At 37.8% G+C, this 16,910-nt stretch overlaps 1 protein-coding gene across 3 annotated transcripts in view; it reads left to right on the plus strand.

The window, feature by feature from the left end:
• The window catches only part of LOC120626061, a 55,142-nt gene extending 38,288 nt beyond the window's left edge, over positions 1-16,854 (plus strand). For 2 of the 3 annotated variants that reach the window (XM_039893343.1, XM_039893344.1), the window contains exons 16-27: positions 479-597; positions 1,205-1,305; positions 1,951-2,116; positions 2,384-2,572; positions 3,194-3,394; positions 4,091-4,150; positions 5,131-5,242; positions 6,522-6,622; positions 8,255-8,281; positions 9,477-9,556; positions 11,446-15,163; positions 15,576-16,854. In XM_039893343.1, the coding sequence (XP_039749277.1) occupies positions 479-597; positions 1,205-1,305; positions 1,951-2,116; positions 2,384-2,572; positions 3,194-3,394; positions 4,091-4,150; positions 5,131-5,242; positions 6,522-6,622; positions 8,255-8,281; positions 9,477-9,556; positions 11,446-15,163; positions 15,576-15,636 (4,935 nt within the window). In that variant the 3' untranslated portion in view covers positions 15,637-16,854. The remainder of the gene's footprint in view (positions 1-478; positions 598-1,204; positions 1,306-1,950; positions 2,117-2,383; positions 2,573-3,193; positions 3,395-4,090; positions 4,151-5,130; positions 5,243-6,521; positions 6,623-8,254; positions 8,282-9,476; positions 9,557-11,445; positions 15,164-15,575) is intronic. The other variant, XM_039893345.1, reaches the window with a different exon arrangement.
• The last annotated feature ends 56 nt before the right edge of the window (positions 16,855-16,910 follow it).

The following is a 16,910-nucleotide window of genomic DNA, read 5'->3' on the forward strand; positions in this document are numbered from 1 at the left end:
TAGGTTTAGTTTGGGTCAATACATTTGTGAAACACATATTAAACTATATATACTACTCTTTAACCGGTTTCTTGAATCTGTACACCGGGTCAAAGAGGCCCGCATACAGATTCAAGAAAGTAACCCAGTAAACACTCCAATACTATGAAAAAGCTAAATAACCGGTATAGATTTCGTATGAGATGGTGATAACAAAAAATAAACACCTGGCTAAGTATGTTCTTAGACCAGGACGCGTTTGGAACCCTCGTAGCTTAAGTTTAAAGTTTATTAATATGCTTATCGCCATCATCTCAGTACCGTGTATTTCTCATGTAATGTACGCATCAAAAGTTCCACGTTTTGGCCTACTGGTCTATGGTACTTGAATAAAGATATTTTTTTACTTTGACTTTGTTTCAAACTGAACGTTACGCGATCCGAAAAAATATGTAGTTGCAGTGTATGTTATACTTATTAAATAAACTTCTTTTCTAAGCTATCGCCACAGACACCACAGGAGGAGATGAACCGCGGCGGTGTCAAAAAGACAGAAAGCGAGCCCGCACATTCTACCGCACCACTCGACCCGGCAGTCGTATTGCAAGACGCTAGGAGGTAAGACGTTACCCTATATTTACATACACCTAGCGGACTCGGTCAGTGCCACATACCCCTTTAGTATTTTTTGATCTTGATATAAAGTTTTTGTCGATCTCCCTGGCGCAGCATTCACTTGTCACAAGGTTATATGGCAGTCTAGAGCTAACTTATACAGGAATCGCAAAAATAGGCCGCTCACTACTCAATTGTGAGAAAGCAGTTATGAGGTAAATACACAAAAGTTGGAGAAACTACTTAGTATGAGAAAAATCACAGAACAGAACAATAATCGGCTCCGTGGTTCAATAACTCTGGTCTGGTCTGGTGGGAGGCTTTGACCTTTGCTAGTTACAACCCTACCGACAAAGGCGTGCCGTGCCGCTAAGCGATTTAGTGTTCCGGTGCGATGTCGCGTATAAACCGATTAGAGGTATGACTACTCCCTAACAGGTTTGCCCGCTACCATCTGACACTGCATCATCACTTACCACCAGTTGAGATTGCGTTTAAGGGCTAGCTTGTAGAGGAAAAAAATAAATATTGTCTAATGATGAAATTTACATCCTATGTGATTTCTCTTGTGGCATCGTTAAGCAACTGACCCGCATATTACTGTTAATAGGAGTCTTCAGAATTCGATGGCAAAGCTTGCGGAAGAGCGTGCAGGTGAGGACAACCGCCGTCGCGCCGCAAGAGACATCATCTCCACCGCCATACGCACTGGTACGCATTTTTAAAACACATTTACTAGATACTACGCATCGGCGACATTTACAGTAAGGTGACTTTTACTATTTAGTCACTGCCATATAGTAACCCAGTAGCCGTTGAGTCTTCACATAGATTCACATAGAGGACATGTCTGGTTATCGACAGCTTACTTATCGCTAAGATTGAAAGGTAAACCTTTCAATCTTAGCGATAAGTAAGCTAGTAAGTATAAATACCATCCCATATAATCTCCGGCAACAATGACTTTCACGGTAAAACATTTTTAGATGTAAGAGAGTTTAATACACTCTGTACATGGCCATAGTTTTGATAGTAGCGAATTTCCCTCGTTTTGAATGGGACCATCCGCACATCATATCATGACTTGGGTGACAATGGGACCACCTCGAGACCTTTTCAACAGTTATACCATTTCAACGAATAAAATAATCCCCAAAATCGGTCCGTAACTGAAGTGTGAAGTTCAAATAGGTTCAAATAGGAACATACATAAAATAACGCAGTCACGAACCTACTCCGTTTTTAAATTGAGTTAAAATTATTATAAGCTACATGTTTTTTTTAATTGACTTCGAAACTGCGGTTCACAGCTATTTCGGTGTAAAATGTATACTGAGCTCAATTTAAAATGTGTAGGCAAGCCACCTGTACCATACGGGCGCTCCTCTTCGGCAGGCGTGGCGAGCCTAGCATCTCCGCCATCGACGCCGCCCGCACCCTCTACGGCGCCTCTCGCCTCCGCATCTTCGCCGCGCGTCTTCCGCACCGAGGCTCTGCACTGCGTTAAGGATCACAGGAACAGGTATATCGCACGCACACTAGCATCAACTTGAACACTTATTTACGCACTCACGCACATACGGTTACACACACACACGCGCACACACACTAACATACACACACACGCGCACACACACTAACATACACACACGCTGCCTAGGATGTGTTACTTGGATGCCCTGCGAAGTTTTGCTCTGTTTTAGGCCATGGTTTTTCACACAGCATCAGGTGGGCCATATGCTTGGACCGTCAATTATTACTATTTAAACGAATTTTTATTTGTCCACAGAGGGGTATCAGTGGAGCGTATTATCCCAATAACAATGTCTGGCGAGGAGCCGTCACAGCCGAAGTCGAGCGTACCCGTCACGCCTGTTACACCTGTCACACCCGTTACACCGGTCACGCCCATAACTACGCCGCCTGGCTCCGTCACCTCGCCCACTGCGAATGCGCGAATTATCCAAACACCACTCAGGTATTTATTGATTGTACATATCATTGTTGAAACTGCCTCGTTCTCATGCTAACCTAGTGGTTCGAGTAAACGCGGTCCGGTTAGTACCAGACCGGAGTTTGGAAATTGGCGGTGATTCACCCCGTGCATGCAATCCTGCGCCTAATCTCTTTTCGGCGAGTCAAAGCTTTCGTCCCATCGCTCTATGAAACTGAGGAAATAAAGAGTGCACGTTTGTTTGTGCTCTATAATATTTTCCGCGTAGGTGGAAAATCTCCGGAGATTGAGGGAAACTTTTTTTCCCATACCGCGTAACTTGTTTAATATGGAGATATTAAACAACAATTAAATGATATTTTACCTTAGAAAGGAGTGTTTTTTTCTTCTTTAGATCACGCTACACCACACAGATCCTCCAAAACACGCTTTCCACGAAGGTTTCGCGATAGTAAACGCATACTTGCAAACAGTGGCGTGCATAGAGTGTATGCAGATGATATAAAATAAAGGAAATCTCCAGTACGAGTTATAAATACTTAAGGGTAGGCTTTTTTTAACTCTTACAATGCCTATCCTTAAGTTTTTTGCACGCCACATTCTTCCACATTTTTCGATCATTATTGTTGGTGCAATTTAACGCAGGAGGTTGGCTTCCACGGAGTCGACAGGCGAGGCGGTCTCCCCGTCAACGGGCGAGCCAATCAAGAAATCAGCACGTGAATTCATAATACCCATTGCTGTGGAGGGCAAGGGCTATGTAACGCCACGTCAAAGAAGCCTTGAACCGGAACAAATGCCGTCGCGTCTCGGACGATCAACAGTGCCCAGGCCCCGGCGTATCAGGTATGTTTAGATAAGGACACTGTGTATATGGGAGTATACATAGGAGATCGAGGTAGAGTATAATTTTCATTTATTCATATCATTTATAGATCAGAAACTGAGGTATATATTTTACTGAGATATATTTATTATGAGGTATATAAAGAAAAGATAATCTCTACAACAGATTTCTTCCAGCTACCCTAAGAAGTAAGTAAGATGATTTTATAAAGTTGCATTGGTCAAATAAAGATACACAGATACAATGAATGATAACTACTAAAAAAAGGCTGTCAAATACTAAGCGTACTGTAAACCAACGATAAACAGTCAAAATTCTGCTTGTGTTGTACTTTACATATCTACATAATAGCAAGAGTCTTCATACTAATATATAAATAATGACACACTTGTTTTATATTTTCGCAATAAATAATAATATACTCACCTTTTGGGGCGATTTTGGCAAGGGCCATTCTAACGTTACATTCTAGTAAAGCGTGCAGGGAACAATTTTAATATATGGAAATATACCAAGCATACCACGGCTAGCGGCGACTGGCGCGACGATGCGATCCATGCATTTTTGTGTCGTGGCCAGCTTTTATGGAAATCTATAGATAAAAATCAGGAATCGATAAGATTTATTTCATGGGCTATTCTACATTTGTGTCATGCACATATAATGTTTGATTAATATTATACTATATCTTACAGCAGTCTAGTCAGTGGCGGAGAATCTGAAGAGGAAGATGACACACACATGCACAGATTAAGGTATGTTAGCAGTCAAGCGAGGGCCCTATCGCCGTGTCCAACCTGCGTCTTTAGCGGAGTTCATGTTGGTGCAACCAATCCATTTGTTACAACGCGCGATTTCTACGATTGGTCGTTCGCTGGACGCAATTTTAAACGCCGCTAAGGACGCAAGTTAGGTCCGCGGTTTGGCTTTGTCTTTCGAGAATCTCGTTCGTAAAACTAAGACTATGTCGCTGTCTCAACATTACCCAACTATATGGCGTCACAAGTATCAAACATATGGACAACCATAAGTTTGATACTCACACAAGGCGAAATCGGCGAAAAATGAAAAATAAAATTATAATACAGACACAAAACATCACATCTTGTGTATTTACTCTTACCACCTACCTTCATATTAAAAGCAGCGTAGGTCGGCCCCCAACGATATGGACGGATGACATCAGGCTGGGAGCCACTGGAAGCAAGCGGCTCTAGTCCGTGGATTGTCTAACTCGCTACAAAAGACTTATGTCCAGCAGTGGACGTCCATTGGTTGAAATTATAATGTTGAAATGTATGCCTAGAAGTCTTCTTTGATTAGGCTTTACTCACTAAGGCATTGCCTTGTCCATCGTTAGTAAAAACGGGCCGTCAATTAAGGAATCTTATGATTCCTTAATTGACGGCCGATTGGAGCAGTGGGCAGAGCCCCCCTTTCTTTCTGAGTCCAAGGCCGTGGGTTCGATTCCCACAACTGGACAATATTTGTGTGATGAACATTAATGTTTTTCATCGTCTGGGTGTTTATCTATATATTATAAGTATATCATTCATAAAAAAAAATTCATCAGTTATTTTAGTACCCATAAAACAAGCTACGCTTACTTAGGGACTAGTCCCAAAGTAAGCGTAGCGTATGGCGATGTGTGTATTGTCGTAGTATATTTATTTATTTATATACAATAAAAAATATGCTATTGAAACCTCATCTACTTGATACATCATCCTTGAAGGTCGACACGAGCGGCGCGCGCGGAGTCCGTAAGCTCCGGAGAAGAAGACGAAGAAGATGAAGGATTCCATCTGCTCACCGCCGACAATCTCTTCTCGACGTTGTTACACCGGGTATGTAGCCTTTTATTATTTGGACGGCCGATTGGCGCAGTGGGCACCGACCCAGCTTTCTGAGTCCAAGCCCGAGGGTTCGATTGCCATAACTGGAAAATGTTTGTAAATGTTTTCAGTGTCTGGGTGTTTATATGTATATTATAAGGTTTCGGTGGTTTCGAGGACGTTTTAGATTTTATTTAGTGTTAAATTGTTTATTTTAGGTTATATTTATATTTTAAAGAATATTACTAGAAATAAATAAATTTTTGATCATTATAAATATTTATTTATAAAAATATTCATCAGTCGTCTTAGTACCCATAACACAAGTTAACTATATATTCTCTATACTCTATTTATTTATTTATTCGCTTTCTTTTCATAATGTGCACTTTTTCAGTGAAACTTTTTTCGAGAGCTTTTGTAATCTTAGTTCTGGTTTTTAAATCTTATTCCTATACTTTTTTTTTTGAGTAGGAATTTATGGTAGCGACTCCAGTGTTCGGGTACGATGTCGCGTAGAAACCGATTAGGGGTATGACTGCCAGGGATTACAATAAAAGGTTAGCCCGCTGCCATCTTAGACTGCATCGTCACTTATTACAGCAGACGAGATTGCAGTAAAGGGCTAACTTGTAGTAAAATAAAAAATATATATATTAGCTGTGAAGTCAGTCGTCAATTGAATAGCATTGCTGTGTATTTTTTAAACATATATGATGCACGGCATATGCTGAATATGAGTTTAGGAATTATTATAAGGGTATTTATCTAGGTTGAACGATATTAGAAGCTCTATTAAGGTCATTTAACAGACTTTCTTTAAAACGGCGGAGTTTATCTATTCGTTTTTTAAATTTTTGTTTGGCCATAACTCCGTCATTTATAGACGGATTCAAAAGGGGTTTATTCCGAAATGGTACCATTTAAATGTTATACCTGATGAAGAGTTTCGAGGACAGACAACGGAACTCTTCTAAAAATTGCAGTAAATCAACCGCGATTATTGCTAACGCATGAATATGCATTGTTTACCCAATCAGACAATGCATCATCTCGCCTGTACACTCGAAAAGGCTACGCAGACGTATTCAGTTTATCTGGGTACACCCACGTTTTCTCTCAAAATTAGTAGCAGTTGCAAATTGTCTTGCTACAAAATGCTAATTTCAACACATAGTTGAATTTTTAAACTTTTTACTTTTTAGTTGGTATTACATTAATTATTTCAGAAGCCGGTATTTTTGTTAAAAAAGTGATCTTGTTTGAGTTGATAATAATAATTCTTCGACAGGTGCGAGCGCTAACGCAACGGCTGAACGGTGAAGAGGGTCCCGGATTCCAACACCACCCACACTCGATTTTCAATAACCTGCAATCGCCCTTCTTCAACAGGTGACCAAACCACATTCTTACATCATATTACATTTTCCTTAACATTCATCATCCCTTACTCGACTTAGACTTGAAGTGAGCGGAGAATAAATTCGATATTTCAACTATCGTGATTACATGATGACACGGTTGTATAAATTCTAAAATGGAGGTCTCAATTTTTTTTCCACAAAATTATTTAAATTCCATTTAATAGAGATGGGAATAGTTTCTAATTAAACCACTGGATATAAAACTTAAACTCGTGTAAGTAACGATTTCATTACAAAACTAAAAAAATACCTATTAGTTTTCTTTTTTTAAAAGAAGAAAAATACTAAATTTATAGATAGGGACCTTACTAGTAAAAGGATTATTTATTTTCTGTGTTATGTCTAGGTATGTCTGGTGAGAGTCTGGCTCTTGGGCTGGCTAGGTACCACCCTATGCCGAAGACTTGACGCCAAGCGATATGGATATGGCTTATAGCTGCCATACCCCTACCGGGTTAGCCTTCTACCATCTTAGACTAAAATAAAAACAAAATGAATATTATTGTGTATCAATAGAAACTGGCGCGTGATCCGATAATCTAGCTAGGACTCAATAATATGTGTAGCGAAATACGTCATACGTGAGAGCGCAAGAGTTAATCCCAATACGTTCAGAAACTTATTTTACGGTGTTCCGGCTAGGTCCTATTCCCCAGGATGCAATCCATTTCCATGCCATATAATATCGGAATCTGTTGATTGGTTTGAGCGTGAAAGGCTACTGAATATCTAAGTTATAATAATAGTATGTATTTAAGTACATCTGTGTTAGTCCAGATAAGTCATCATACAAAATTTGTTTTCTGCTAAAGCAATTTATATGTTATATTTTCTCTTGTCGTCAGTTTTTATCATACTGCATAAAATCGTCCTAACTTTCAATTTAATCGGCTCATTTCAAGATGGATTGGTTTTAAAGTGTGTTCATATTCCAGTTCATGTCAAGAAAACGCTCTTGAACGATAATGCTGTGAGAAACAGTCACATTATTTTAAACAATCACATTTCTAATTTTGTTTTGTGGAGTTTCATATGCCGGAATTAATATTCAAATTACAAGGTGAAGTTAAAACTTGACCAGGAAAACACCTCGCCATATTGCGGATAAAAATTGAACTATTTTTCCTATACACTCACTGTGTCAAATGTATTATTGCCATGTAAATGTGGCGTCGCGTCCCCAGAACATGGTTTTTATTTTCCTGCTCAGGCTTTAACACATTGATTCATCAGCAAGGAATCAAAAATTAATTCTGGGTTCTGCAAACTAATTCGCCATATTAATAGACCATTAACCATGACTTCTGTCCCGGCGGCTTTTCATCGTTGCAAATGCGACGCGGCGGCTTTAGCCTTTCGACTCAATTATTCTCCGATAAAGGCGCTTTTCTCATATTGCCTTTTGCATACTGCAAGGCCGCTGGACAGGCTATGATGTGTAGTCTCCTTTTAGTACAGAGACTTATATTCGAGTGCTCATTACTACGCCTATATTAATTAAATCGATTTTGTTTATTTTTCAGGTAATAATATATAATAAATTTTAGCATGCTTTTTTTCATGTACCAACTAATAAATAATATTTATTTTCTGCATGCAGCCCCCACTTGCCACGAAGACATCTCTTGTAAGTATCAACATTATATAATTTCATTCATTGTAACACTTACAATAAATCAAATTGACTTATGTAGTTGAATGTATAAGTTTTTTTACTTTTATTACATGCAGCACGCATAGGTATAAGGAAAGCAAACGAAGCGTGTCAGAAACGTGAGTTGTTAATACCAAAGATTTAATGTATTTTACTGAAAAGATGATATTATGTAAACTTTTTTAAAAATTACGCTCATGATATTTTCGCGATGTTAATGGTGTTTTAAATAAAATATAGACAGTTTGTCAGAAGTCATACTTATTCACTGTATGCAACTATTAAATGAATATTAAAATCAATGCAATGTCTTCATTTTTTTTTATTTGCGTAGAGGTATCATACACCTCACCGCTAGAAAATAAGTGTAAAAATGAGTTCTACTAGTAACGAGGCTCAAAAAGAGGCTAGTCAACTAAGTTTGTACTAAACGTGTTTCGTGCACGTTTCTGAGACGAACCGCCAATCTGCCGGTACCGCTAACTTGGAGTACGCCAAGGGGATTTAAAGCAAATATGACACATACTGAAATCCAAAGTACTTTTAACATCAAAAAAATTCAAAAATCCTGTAAAGGCGCCCTCTTATCCCGCTTTATGATTTTTTTCCGCTTTACAAAGTAATGAAAATAAAGAAAAAAAACACAAAGAATTCTACCCGAATTCAAAAGGTAGACTTATCGCTTAGTAGCGATCTCTGAAAGGCAACCTTAGGATTAGGACAACACTAGCGAGAACAAACTGGTGTTGTTAAATTATTATATATCGACATTCAAAAACCTGGTTTCAGTGTTTGCCAGCAAGCAATGTAGCGCAGTATTTAAGTATTTAATTAAATTTACAGACCGTATAAAAAAAACACCATACTGCGTTCTAAAAACTCAAATCACAGACAGATGTGGGACACAAAGCTGCCAAATAAAAGTGCGACTTGGTGGGACATGTTATGCACATGCCTGGTTAATTATAGGAAAAATCACCTCACAATGGGTTCCACAAAATACATAAAGACGTCGAGGACGCTCGCGCGAATAAAATTCTAATATATCAATATATATTCAAATAAGTAACTATATAAGAATAAATAAAGAAAATTGCACAAATAACAAAAATATATATATTAAAATAATAATCCAATATAGCTAATATAGCTTTGAACGGTGTTGCAGGCGTGAAGGCTGGGGTTCCCGCGACCTGCACGCGCCGTTTGACTCTATGTTCAACAAGGCCCGCTCTCCGATGCCCCGAGGTGAGACGCCGCGCGCTTCCGCACTCGCTTGACATACACGACGAAAACGTTGCCAATATCATCACCCGCTATCGCTTTATACATTACCTCCTCGGGCTATACATTGTATGCCTCGGTCGCCGTGAGCACGCTACATGGGAAATGTACATTGCCAATATGTCAATATCGCACTGTTTGGAGCACTCGCTTTCGCTGTGGTCTCCATTTGTTTTTTTTTATTTTTTTTATTTAGGTCACCATACATTATTATTGTTTTTGTTATGACCGTTTAGATTATTATTAAAGTGAATTGTTAGTCAGTTAAATGATCAATATGCGTAACTTGGTTAATTTGGAATACGTAAAAGTTCAGAATCTAGAAAAAGGTCTTAATTATAAGGTTGATATACTTTTTCACCTTAAGGCCGTTAGATTTATACTGTATTTACAAATGCCACAAGAGTTTCTTAATCATGCAGAAAAGGGAGTATTCCTTTTAAATTATTTATTATTTAAATGTAAAAATGCATGAAAATCGCTAGATCAGAAATTAGCATATACAGAGGTACACAATTCCTTCATGAAGATATAGTATTCACAGCACTGCAAGTAGCAAAGCTCCGCACGGCCGCACTCACAAAAAAGCTAGCTTCCACTAAACAAATCGATTAACTATCGAATTCCCGCGATTCGTACCCAAATATCCCAGTAAATACGAATGCATAGGGTATTAGTGACGTTTTCTGTCGAAGGTTTTCAATATAACATGAATCTGTAATTGATCATTACGAACGCACGTAACGTCACGTTCATTGTGGTCCGTTACAGGTTTCTGTGTGATTTGAGAATTTATTAACATTCAATTACTAAATATAACTTTTTGCATTGTAGTGTTTTATATTGTTTTCATGAAGCATTCTTTGTGCAGGTTTTTGACTTTTCCTACCCGCTAACATTAGCAGGAAAATGTTGCATCGCTCTCGATCATCATAAATTCATTCTATGTAGTTACAAAATTGCATGAAGTGTTCACAAAAAGGCATTTTTTTTCTCATCGCATAATCACTGCAGTATTGTTTGATTGAAGTAGAACATTGTTTATTTTTTTAATGTTTACATTCCTATCTCGAAACCGAAACCAATACCGGTCCCCAAAGTTAATTAATTTGTTTGGAAAGAATCACTGCCTAAAACGTAGCTAGTCGATGTGGTATGTGGTAGTACAATATCCGCTAGCTCGCCCCGGTCCCGGGCCAGAGTAGGTAGTGCCTCGCTGCGGGCGACGGGGCGCCGGCGCGGCGCTACAGAAGCCGTAGTGAGGTTGTGTTGGTGTGGTTGCAGTTGGGTTGCGCGTTACACTGCATGCTCCGACCAAATCTACACTTCACAGCGGCACCGGCCCCGACCACAAACCCACTACAAACGACACGCAAGAATAGGTACTAAACTATTTATTTTCCTCATTTGTGTTTTTGTGTTACGCATCGCGCGTTGCGGCTGCAATCAGAGTACGGATGCCTCCGTTATGTTGAATCGCTGATGCAATATTAATTTAGAATGCATACTGGTAAATCACTTTTGATTCGAAAAGCAACATTTTAATGCATAAATTATTTTTGTGTTTTGGTTTTGCATATTCGCTTTTCGTTTGGAATTAACGTTTGAATTAAAACTTACTAAAAACTAAATTTTTAACTCTTCGCTAGCCGCATCGGTGTTTTGCATCTTTCAATAACGTAACTATTTATTATCTCTCCCGATATTCTCACGATCCATGCCGGTTCGCTACCGGAAACGAAAATATTAACGAGTCGACTCGCCATCGATATAACGAAAGACGACACTGTAAATATACCATCCTAGCGAACGTCATGCATGATGGAAAACGTGTGTTTTCGATTGCATTGCAGGTAGTAGTAAGAAAACCGCCAAGCACCAAACGAGAGCCTCGCAAACCACGGACACGACGGACGGCTTAGATCTGTCAGACCTGGATTTGAGTTCGATAGAGTTTTCGGAGCGGGAGATGCAGGCGCTGTCGGGGCTCACGCCGGCGCTGTCGCGGCGCCTGCAGCGGCAACTGCTGGCGCACCTGCCGCCGCAGGCTGCCGCGCGCCTACGCCGCACGCTCTCCCTCCACGCCGCCAAGCCCGCCGCCGCGCGCCCGCCCTACGCGCGAAGCCACTCCGCCTCCAAGAGCCTCGACTCTCGCTCCCCCGACTGCCCCGCGACGAAACCGTCCGCCCACCCGCTACACCCAACGGCAGATAACGAAATTGTCACAACACCCGAAGAAGTAGACAGCTCCGTTAAGGCAGAACACGAATTTAATACCGACATTGAACTTACAACCTCGGAACCCTTAAAAGTTGATAATGACATTAAGACTCCAAAAAAAATGGAACTTCCCTCTAACGACGATTTCGAGATTGAAGTGGAAGCTTTCCCAGAAGGAAAATCGTCTGAAAAAGTTAAACCTTCCGACCAAGTAACAGATTCCTCGCGAGTCAAACCCCCTGAAGTGATGTCTGTACCCTCTGACATAGCGAGGTTTAAAACCGAGGATGCTCTTATAACTGCCCCTCAATATTGTACCCTGCCTCGTCTCCGACGACGGTCAACATTGTGCGGGGAATCCTTATCTCCTGCTTCTACCCCTGAAATTGGTTATGGATCTGCAAAATCGGAATCCTTGACAAAAGAGAGTGGATTTAAAAGTGACAGTATGCGACACACCCCGGACCGTCCATTGTTAAGTAAATACTTGGCACCAGAAAGAAATCTCTCTTTAGACGAGTCATACTCTTCGGACAGTGGTAGTATTCTTTCGGAACCTAGTTATATTGCAGCTTATGGCTCCTCTGCGATAAATAACACATCCGGTTTAGGATTTAGGCGACACTCTCTGCGATTAACCGGAGATCAATCAAAGAAACGTATATCACGGTTCCTACGTTCTGATTTCTTTGATACATCGGTGGACGATAGTATATATGCTAAACATAAAAAGGAGAAAGAATTAGAAACGCAGAAAATTTTGAAAGAAATTAGAGATAAAAAAAATAAACATTTAGAGTCTACTGCTAAAAGTCCTATAGAAATGCCTGATGACACTGGGTTTAAAGACGATATCAACTCTGTTAAAAAATGTCTTTCCCCTATAGGTAATTTGTTATTGAAAGATCGTAGTCGATCCACAACACCATTTTTTCCTATATTAGATAAGATAAAAGAAAGCACCTTAGATTCTCATAATATAACATCGGAACAAAACAAGAGTAATGAACTTAACGTTATGAATGACAATTCTGTTCTCGCTAATAACCCTCCTAACAAAGAATTGAAAATGATAAGACCTAAAAGTTACCCTATTAAAAGTCTAGATGTATACGAAGATACAAACAAAGGTATTTCTTTAGAATGCTGTAAAAGATCGGACAATGATGTAGAAGATAAGAAATTAAATAAAGAATCAAAATTATTAAGGCCAAAAAGTTATCCCACAAGTAGCCCTTCTCCAGAAAAAGTGTTTGTAAATCGTAATAATCAAAAAGATGAAGCTCCTAAAGATCTTACTGATGAAAGAGCAGACGTTGAAGTAAGTTTCAGTATAACACTACCGAAAAAAGTTAAAGCTTCCGCTATTCAATCGGATTCACAAAAAACCGTAGAACAAAAAGTAGATTCTAAAATAGCATGTAAAAAAGGAATTGATTCTACCTTGACTTTGAAGAAATACCAAGTTGTCTGCGGGACCGACAATAAGAATGACAAGGATCATAAAAATGAAACTCAGTCACAGAATGTTACGAGAAACGACGAAAACTACTCTGTTACAAAACATAACCATACTGAATGTGCTAAAAATGGATTAATAAAGGAAGAAGTTAAATTAACAGTCGCAGACAGTCAATCGATTGAAAAAAAAGGAATAGTTAAAAAGAAAATTGTAAAAAAAGTATCCGCAAAAACAAAAACCGAAATAAATGCAAGTGAAACAAAAACAACAGATGAAAAGAAAAAAGTTACAAAGAAAGTTAAGGAAAAAGCGGGTGATGAGAACCCAAAAACTGCTGCTCCAAAAAAGAAGTCCGTATTTCAATCTATTGGACACAAGTTAGAAAAGCTAGCATCATCCAAATCAAACTCACCTGAAAAAAACTTTAATAATGACGAATCCTTAAAAGTCAATCGAACCCAAAGAGAAAATTCTGTTCCTGTAAATGTAGATCCTCCGACTGAATCAAATTTAATTAAAAGAGCGGTTACGATAACTGATGTTGCAGCTTTGGAAATTCCAAACATTAGTCAAAACAAAACTACCGTTTCTAAAGTGTTAGGTTTGTTTAAGAAGTTTGAACCTAAGGAGAAAAATATAAAATCTGCTGAAAAAATAAACGCAGAAAGTGCTAACATAGCTCTTAAAGAAATTTTACTCAAAGATGATTTAGATTCTGAAGAAAAACCCAAGAGGCCAACTTCGCTGCTTCTAAATGGTTTAGGTCGTAAATATAGATACAGTAGGACTTCAAGTGACGACGTCAACGCGATAGAGGATAGTGACGATCTCCTAGTAGTTAAGAAAGAAAATGATTCCAAAAACATTAAAAATTCTTTAAAATTAGATTTTTCTAGACTGCCAAGAGTTAAAAAAATAGTTCCTACAAGTCCTGTGATAGAAACACAAATTATAAATAGTTCTGATATTGAGAAGAACATCGACAGCAATTTTGTGTTAGAAAAGAATGGAAATCATCCGGACAGTTCCAATAAAGAAGAGTTAGATGATCCACGGAATCGGAGTCGATCACGAAGCAGATCAACATATTCTAATTCTGAATTGAAATCAGACCTTATCGGAATAAAAGATAAATATTCTCTGCCTGATGGCAAGACACATCACTTACCTTTGCGAAGTCTCGATTCTATAACTCCTGAAAAAGAAGATATTGTCGATAGAATACGAAGAAAAAGCTTTTATTCTCGATTCAACGAAAAGAAGCAAAGGCGAAAAAGCAATTTAGTGGGTCCTGGGGCAACCGAATACGATCCCCTGGCAAGAATACATTCTCATTCAAATGATTCAAAGTATGATGTATCTCCGACTTCGCCAGGAAATAATAATTATGATTTGTCACCTGGGTTGTCAGTTGGCTCGGACGTATCACCATCTACAGAACGTTATAGATCTTTACTTACCGATTTACCCACCACAAGAAGCGGTTTAAGATATGATGGTCCTAATGATAAAATTGATATGTATCGATCCCTCGACCGAAATGATTTCAGAAAGCATCCGGGAAGAAGTTATTTAGATTACGATCAAACCTCTTCTTATAGCCCAAATAGATATTCAAGGACGAAATCATTATTCGATAGTTCAGATAATAGCGAAGATCATTCGTTCGGTCTCTCGAAAGAATCGTACAAATACAATCGTGCCAACTCCTTATTTTCCCCAGGAAGTTATGCAACTTACAGACCGAAGAGAACGAGAAACTCCGCAATTATACTTAAAGAATGCGAAAAGGAGCCTAGTCCAGAAAATATTATGGATAAAATTAGGCAAAGAAAGATTTCAATCAGCGTTACCAGAAAATCTGATTCTGAAAAGGACTCAGTGCCTAGGTGTGTATAATTCACCGTTTATTTCATGTTACGTAAATAATAATTATAAATAACTTTCCCAGAAAAAGATTTTACTCTGTGCACGCTTCACGCTTTTGAATTAAAGTTAATGACACTAATGCTTAAGTTTTAATAAATAATAGGTACCTTATAAATAAATTGTACATTTTATAAAATATGTTTTTCTACTGTATCAGACAATTATTATCACCTAATGAAAACACTACTTTACAAACGCTCAGAACACAAATTCAAATGCTCAATTATTAACGAAACAAGTTCATTTCGTAGAAATTAACGTTATTGATTATAAAATTCATTGCACATATTTACCATTATCAACATCACTGGGCAACAAAGAGAAATATTGATATTATGAAGTATGAACTAGAGAACGGTTTTTCACTTTCAGATCCAATGTCTCACCTAAAGGCGAAGGCGACTGTACAGAACGCCCTTCGAAAGTTGACTGAGAGGCGCTACTGATGTTACTATGAACCACGGCGTTTTGTTTATAGATACGCATTTCGATTAAAAAGTATAGCTATTCAAAGATAGTCTTAAAAATACGTTTTCTTGAATCTCTCAAATATTTTTTGCCATAAGGCTAGAATCTCTTGTAACTCTACTTTTTACTTTTCTATAAACATAATAAGATAACTAAAGATTATGACTCCAAAACTTCTTGCCAATCTACTAGTATACATTCGCGTAGTTAGTTCTTAGGCTGATTATCAAATGAATAATAAATAGTCATTCTATTGGTTAATTGGTCATTATCATGGTGCAACAATTTTATCCATAGGTATTTCAATTCTTCTTTCATTGCTTTTATTATAAATTGGTGTGCAAATATGTGACACTGATAATATAACATTTTGCGATACTAATGAATAAGTGTTACAAACGATAAATAAATCACCCTGCATTATTTATTCAAAGAGACGTTTGTTAGATATATACAAAACAATATTTTGCAAGTATAACCTTTTTTGAAACTTTTAATGTGAATTGATCTTCTGTGCCTTTCTAACATAAGCAAAGGGATTTGATACTCGGGTTCATTGATAAGAAAATGACACAAGTTTTAGTGTTTTTGCACAAATATTTTAACCGAATACGTCTATAATTATAGTTTTGATTATTTTAGATATTATCGATTGTTGTAAACTAAGTCACTTCTTAAGTTTAAATGTTTATTATAATCATAAAGTATTGACTGCTTAGTCGAGTTGAAACAGTAATCGAATAGAATGGTGCTTAGTTGAAGGTTTTCTTAGAAATAATTCGTATATTTATAGAAGAAAGTTACTGTCACTTACATTTACGATGTACGTTTACATAGGTAATAATATATAAATAGCATGTTTTCGAGTGGAAAGAATATATTTTGTTAGTAGCCAACAGAAGTATTTTAAGTGAAATAGTTACTGTTTCTCATTTGTTGCCATTATTATCATGTCAGTTCAAGGCGTCTGTAAAGCAATAATAGTATCGCGACCCATTTTTGTATTTTCTGTTTTATCATTATTTATTTATTAATTTTATCATTACTTTAGAATTGTAACGATTATTATTTATTAGTGTGTGGTGATTAATAATATTTTATAATAACGGTTAATACCAATTGTTTTGAATATTATAATTGCTATCACACACGTTTTGTATTGAATGTGAATAAATTATAGTTCAAAAAAGAAAGGTTTTATTTATTTCTATGAAAGCCCTAGAAAAACTATTTTATGAA

The sequence above is a fragment of the Pararge aegeria genome, chromosome 8 (assembly GCF_905163445.1).
Source record: "Pararge aegeria chromosome 8, ilParAegt1.1, whole genome shotgun sequence".
Lineage (NCBI taxonomy): Eukaryota > Metazoa > Arthropoda > Insecta > Lepidoptera > Nymphalidae > Pararge > Pararge aegeria.